The following is a 7,066-nucleotide window of genomic DNA, read 5'->3' as shown; positions in this document are numbered from 1 at the left end:
ATGCGCACACAGCACGGTGATGGTGTGGGTTCTCAGTTACAAGCCTTTCAGTCCTAAAGCTCAAGAAAAGAAATCAGACTCTGTCTTAACTCACCCCCACATCATTACAAAGACCACTTCTTCTTTCCTGTGGCATCCAAACCCCGCTGTGAATTATAATTTTCCTTTTAAACTGTAGCTGTACTGCACTGAGAAAGTGAACATATGTCTGGGCCCCGCTAGTGCGAAGACTTGTCTAGTGCCTGGATCCAGTCGTGGGGTGAGGAGAGGCGAACGGACCTGTGTGCTCCTGGCAGGACAGCGGCTTCAGCGGTGTGTCTGGCTGGAGCCACGGTACATGTCTGCTCAGCTTTTACGGTTCTGCGTGCTTTAAAAAGGAGAGGTTCCCCCGAGGACATTGAGTAGTTCACAAAGTACAGAATCTAGATACATGGCTTTGCTGTAGTATTTGTTAAAGGGTAGTGATTTCAGTAGACAGTGGAGACTTACTTCTGGAAAAAATTTCTTTCTCATCTTAAGATACTCCCTGTCCATCTCACATTCTCATTGCAGACCGCTGCCCCATGGCATTCGACCAGAAACAGCTGAGGTTTGCTTGTTCACAAAGGATGAACCCAATTTATCGGCAGAACAGACTGAAAATCTCTACAGAAAACTTTTAATCCAGAATGGGATCAGAAGCGTTAGCCAGGTAAGAGAGATTCATGATGGGATAGTACAGAACTGTCACTGCTCTCCTCTTGTACCAACTAAAAGGGAAAGCAGTTGTTGTTTCCTGCTATTTAATATTCTGACCTCAATGATTCTGTGTTAATGATCGCTAGTCAGATTTTTCTGACTATTCAAACTGTAGTTTTTCTAAACTTCAAAATTTACTCTGAATAATTTCTTCAGTTTGAAACAGGATCTTTCGCAGTCAGATGTAATCGCTAGATCAATGCTCAGTATTCAGGTTGACTAAGCAACTGGAAAAACGCACGATGTAAAGTAATATTTAAGTTTTTTGCAGCTGGATTGGATTGTTTACTAGCAGTAAAACTAGAAAATACTTTTTATTGTTGTATTTAACCTCTCTTTAGATTTAACCAGGTATTCAAGTTCTGTTTGGTGATTCACAGTTACTGTGCAACAGATCCAACTGTTTGATTCTTAAAACAAAAAATACTGTGATTGTCTTCAGTGTTCTAAAATAATGCACCATGATAGACTATCAGTTATGTAAGTTAATTCTGTGCAGTTCTAAGTATTCTGGGCTGCATTTTCAGAGGTGGGGACTAAACTGTTACTTGCATTGCAGATCATCTCATACAAAACTCTCAAAAAAGAGTACAAACTGTTTGAAGCAAAGCGCCGCCTCCTGAACAGATTTGATCTCTTTCTGTCTGATGACCGAATTAGAAGGCTCTTGCCCTCACATCTAGGAAAACACTTCTATGAAAGAAAAAAGTAGGTCTTTAAATTCTATATATCCATTTTACATTATCTTTTTTAAGATTAGATTCTTCTTAGTAAAGTTTTGCTTGCTGGGGTTTTGGTGGGGGGGCTGGTTGGGGTTTGTTTTGTGTGGGTTTTTTTTTTGGAGGGGGGGAGTGGTTTGGTTTGTTGTTTTGGTTTGGTTTTTTTAATTCCTCCTCTTCCTTTTTTAGGGTACCTTTATCTGTAAACCTGAAAGCCAGAAATCTTGGGAAGGAACTACAAAAACATATCCAAGGGACTACACTCCCAGTTACCAACAAAGGGTGCTGTTAGTAAGTAAAAGTGGATTAATACTTCACTCAAAGGATGGTTGTACCGTAACTGTAGGAATTTTAATGGCATTATTTTATTCCATTAATATGTGAATAAAAGAGGTTAAGGATCACCATTCCAGACATGGGCTGTTTTGAACCTTATCCTGTATAAAGAAATCAGTAATTCTACTTAATAAGTTTTACTTTTTGTCTCTTTTTCCTTATACCTAAGGAATTTCTAGGCAACTGTTGCTGTCAAACAGCAAATACAATCTCAGAAAAATATTTCTGATAAGTTAGATAAAAACTACTTACAAAATATCGTATTCTTGTAAGATGCCTTTCATTTATTGTGCATCTAAAGTGATCTAAATTGGTAATATGCGTAGTAATATAAGGCAGAATTTGCATATCCAAATACAGAAAGGTTAATACAGGTAAATCTATTACTACAAAGATTTTTTTTTATTATTATTATTATTTCTGGATATGCCTAAGAACAAGTAACTTCAAGTATGTTTATTTGACCACAAATAAATACTGTTTTTCACTTCTTTCAGTACAGCACGTATAGGTCACACTGGAATGAAAGCTGATGAGATAGTAGATAATATCATTGCAGCAGCTGAGGTGATTGCTAAGAAGTTGCCAAAGGTACTGCTGATTGACTGTATTAAAGCCAAGTCAGTTCATAATTCAGCCTTGTTATTTTTACATAATAAACTGGGTTTTTTGTTGCAGAATTGGAAAAATGTAAAAATTCTTCACCTCAAAACACTTAAATCAGTTGCACTTCCAATTTTTACTGCAAATATCTCCAACTTGGATGAGCTTGACAGACAGCCATCTCTCAAAAAAAAAGAAGTAAAGGTAAAAAAAAATTCTTCAAACTTTCCATAAAACCTATTGGAATGACTAGCTCTTTGGCTTCCTTTTATGCATTATAGTGTCTGATGTGTTGGATTTACACATTTCGGCAGTTGAGGCTACAAATAGGTTAGGTGTTCCTGACACTGGGCACTTCAAGTACTGACAGAGTCATGGAAACACCCAAATAGGTTGTAAAGCAAATTGGAAATAAGTAACTTCAGCATTTCTTGTCCTAAAGTGTAGGGAGTTTAAATTTATTGATAGAACTTTTGCTTGTATGGTTTATTCACATTGGCCTTCTGAAAATACACTCATTAGCATCCACATGGATTAAGACTGTGCCTTCATTATTTGTTGGCTAATCAGTGGCATCTGAATAATTCACAAGCTCATATATTTGTATATATACGGGGGGCGGAGGTCACCTACTTTAAAAAAAAAATCAGCTATTCCTTTGTATTGAGTTCTGCTTATTATGTTATTTTATCTAAGATAAATTTGGAGCATATATATTGAACTTAAAGACTAATCTTGACATTATTATCATTTACTTATGAGCTGTTTATAATAAACTTCTGAAGGTAATACCTTTTTTATATTTTACATATGGTTGACCAGTCCAGTTCTATTGAACAATATTTAAATTAATGTTGCTAGACCATCTTATTTTTAACCATATTAAAACAATGACTGTACATTTACTAATGTTATGGGGATTTGTCTGAGGTGTACTTCCAATTAATTCTAGAAGGGAAAGAACAAGAAACCGAAGAATGCAGCTAAAAAACTGAATTCAAGTCAAGTCACTTTGACAGCTGAAAGTAATGCTGCTGCTCCTGGTACCCAGGAGCTTACCATAAAAGAAAAGGAAGAAGTAGTCCAAGAAGAAGGTGATGATGATGAAGAAATTCCACAACTGGTGCCTGTGCAAACAACTATCTTAGATGAACTAAAGGTAATTGTTTAATAATGAGAAATTAACATTTCAGTTAAAACTAAAGATTTTGAACTGTTTAAGTCGTTCATTGCTCCTTAGGGAACAATGTGTGTTAACGCAGTTCAAGTGACCTGGAATTTTTGAGAATATATCATGACAGCAAGAGTTGAGTGTATGCGGGGGGGATGCCTTGGGGAGGTGTTTTGGGGTTTTTAGTTTTTTGAGGTTTTAAAAATTTTTTTAGTTAATCCGTCTTACAGTCAAAGGAAGCCAGTGGTTATTGTCCTTTTTTTTCTGAATAGCAGCAATTTTTTCTAGGTCAAATAACAAGCCTGAAGTCAGAAGAAAGGGTAAATGACTGAGAAACAGCTTAATACTTAATCAAGTAAATAATAATAATTTTTTTTAAATTCAAAATTTCTTGTAAAACTAAATATTAATTTATTGTAATGTATCATCTTCTGCCTGGAGTGTAAAACTTGAGGAAAAACAAATAACATTCTCTAGGATAGTAATATGCAACATTAACAATCACATAATATAAATTAAGAGCTAGCAGCTTGCATGAAATACTGTCCAGACTTATTGTTGCCAGCATTGGAGAACATGTGGATCATGTCATTAACACATCTGCAGAACAACCAGAGTGATAATACTCATGTTTAACAAATACCTAGGAAGGGTATTTGGATGAATAAAACAATAACAATTATAAATTCAACTTAGTTATACTGCATTCATGATGGGAGCATATCCTTCAACTCTAACAATGTTCCATTTCAGGGATTCCCAAACTATCACTATGTGCAGGCCCACCAAAAACATTCATACAGCTTGTTTCAAGCTGCTGTCATGCAACGTGTCTAGATTAATCCATGTGATGTGGTTGCCAGAGACCCAGGATAGATACAGCTAGAGTTGGGTTGTATGAATTGTTCTGATGACAGCAGCCATGCCCTTTGGGCATGTGTGATAAACTCTAGGGAGTACTAGGCCTAGTGCAGTCACTGTGTCTGTGTACAGCTGGACTTCAAACAGAGCTGATCTCTCCTCAATCTATTAAGCCTGGAAATGTGGCAACAAGAGGACTGTGGTCTAAAGCTCTGCAAGCAGACATCAGTGACTTGCCTGGCCAAGAGAGTCCTTGCATCTGTTAAATCTATTTACTTTCTTACTATTTTGTTATTTTTTCATTATTGTCTGGATTTAGTTTTGTGGATTAAAGTCTGCTTCCAGACTGAAATGCGAACAGATTGTTTGGGCTAGAGCATAGTTCAGTTAGAAAGCATTTGTCATTTATAATGGTTTTCATTGATACTTATTCTTGAAATATAGGAACAATGTTTTTTTAACTGGAAGAGTAATTTTTTTTGTGTGTGTGTCTTAAATACAGAAAATGGAACCAAGTCCAGGAAAAGGTGACAACCTGGGCAAAAAACGTAAAACACCTCTCGGTAAGAGAAAGAAACAACCTCTAGCTCTGAAGACTCCAAAAGCAAAACATAAAGTTACAGAAGAGTGTGCAGAGTTGCAGACATCACCAAAACAGAAAAAAACCAAGCAGCTCAGCATGCCATCAGAAGCAATAAAAGAGAAGGAGATGAAAAAAACTCCCAAAAAGCCTGAAGCAAAGTCTTTTGCAACACCAAAAGCTGGCAAATCAATACAGTCAGCCAAGAAGTCTTCAAAAATGCCAAAGCAGACACCCAAGAAAGTGCACAGACTGCAGTCAGCGTGAATGTTGTCTGTTTTAACATATTTTATATACTCATCCAGTGGTCTTTCTAGTAAACAAATATATTGATGAAGTAAAATGCCTTCTAAGAAAATCTGATCCCAGGAGCTTTTTTCACTGAGACCTGTAATGATTCATGTATTTCCTCTCTAACATAACAAGCTGGAACAAATAAACTCATGCTCTTAATTGGCTTTATTTATTACCTTTTATCTTTTCCTGGCCCAAACTAAAAGCAATTCTTTAAGTGTCAAAGGGCAAGGAGCAGACTATTCCAGAAAAAAACGCTGAGAAGTATTGCGTAAGTAACATCTTCCTGAAGCACAACTCGGTACTGGAACAGACAAGTGCTGAAGCCAGAAGCATGCATACCAAGAGCAGCAATGTATTTAACGTGATTTAAAATGTTAAATAGATGCTACTATTTTTTCTGAAATTGTTCAATATAATGAATATAGGGTGACAATTTATTCCAGATAACTAAGTTAGCAGCCTGATAACAAGCCAGACTTAATGTATATTTTAGCTATTCTTACCTAAAGTATTTGTGATGTGTTTGGTTTTTTTGTTTGTTTTTAAGCAGTATGGACAATTTTACTTTTATCATTGTATGCTTTGACCATTTATAATTTATGACATCAAGCAAAATCTCCTTACCTTCACTTTTAGGCCTTATTTCTGCTACCAGAACAATTGTGGGTATTCCTGCATGCTGGTTGCAACACCATTGTTTCTTTCATCTGAAAAACACCAAAGCCTGTATGAATTTGGGGCGTGCCAACTAAGTGAAGTAGTCCTGCAAAGGTATGAAAAAGATACACTGCAGCACTGGAAGGTTATGTATTTAAAATTTTACAGAATAACCTAATTGTTGCTCTCAGTATGATCACTTCCTTCTCAGAGTGAGAATACAAAGCAGATTCGGGATGAAAATTATTTCTCAACAATATTTTACTCGAATCCAAATAAGAAAGGTTATAGAGGCAAGGAGATGTAATGAACAGTATGTAACCCGCCTAATTTGCAGAGTTCAAAAAAACCACTCTCATCTCCTATTTAGGACATCCCATAGCAATAGATTTGCTACCTAGAAAGTAGTTAGATGCTAAATAAAAAGTGGTAAAAGAAACACGAAAGAGTATGAAAAGACTCTGCTTGATCCATAGTGTCAACTTTCTGTAACCCATGGCCTCTTGTCATTTAACGGGAACATTTTTAAATCAAGAAACAAATCTTGGCCAAAAAAGCACATCTGTCTCAAAGATCCCTGTTAGATCCATGTTAACAAAAAAGATCTGATCTTGTCCAAAAATAATCCTATCACTTTCTAGTCTGGGCTGCAAAGTAGTATTTCACTTCCGTAATAGCAAAGTAAGAGAGTTGATACCAAACCTGCCTCCTTTCTGGGAATGTGGGGTTTTTATCAAATCACGCTAAAGTGTTTAGCATGCGGCCTCCTCTTGCAAGTGTGAAAGTCTACAACAGGTACGGTCATCTGAAGACCACCTTTTTTGGAGTGCCTCCCTTCGAGGGTGTCTGAGCAAACTATGGCAAAGACCTTCCCCCTGTCACAAGGTGATACTGCCTCAACTGGAAACAGTTAAGTGGGTCCAGCTGCGTCCATCTCACACTCACCTGCACAAGGAAATGGCAGCACCATCGTGTGCAAGGGAGGCCTCAACTTCAAAACACTGACAGTCCTACAGACCAATCTTCAACACCCGCTCCCTCTGCGTCCCTGTCGCTGCTCTGCGCTGCTCCTGCTTGTCACTCTTACGAAGTGGAGCAAGGCCT

The 7,066-nt window shown here is 37.1% G+C and overlaps 1 protein-coding gene across 1 annotated transcript; it reads left to right on the top strand.

Moving 5' to 3' along the window:
* Positions 1-519: 519 nt before the first annotated feature.
* On the top strand, positions 520-5,275 carry RSL1D1 (ribosomal L1 domain containing 1; the record flags this gene model as incomplete). The annotated part of the gene is made up of 7 exons (XM_010173193.1): positions 520-691; positions 1,298-1,446; positions 1,647-1,748; positions 2,291-2,384; positions 2,472-2,600; positions 3,349-3,555; positions 4,931-5,275. Coding segments are annotated over 7 exons (1,198 nt in total), but the record flags the coding sequence as incomplete, so codon positions are not given.
* Between the last annotated feature and the right edge of the window lie 1,791 nt (positions 5,276-7,066).

Source organism: Antrostomus carolinensis, unplaced genomic scaffold (assembly GCF_000700745.2).
Source record: "Antrostomus carolinensis isolate BGI_N321 unplaced genomic scaffold, ASM70074v2 scaffold28848, whole genome shotgun sequence".
In the NCBI taxonomy this organism is placed as follows: Eukaryota; Metazoa; Chordata; class Aves; order Caprimulgiformes; family Caprimulgidae; genus Antrostomus; species Antrostomus carolinensis.
The sequence above is the reverse complement of the archived record's forward strand: the minus strand, read 5'-3'. Positions and strand labels throughout refer to the sequence as shown.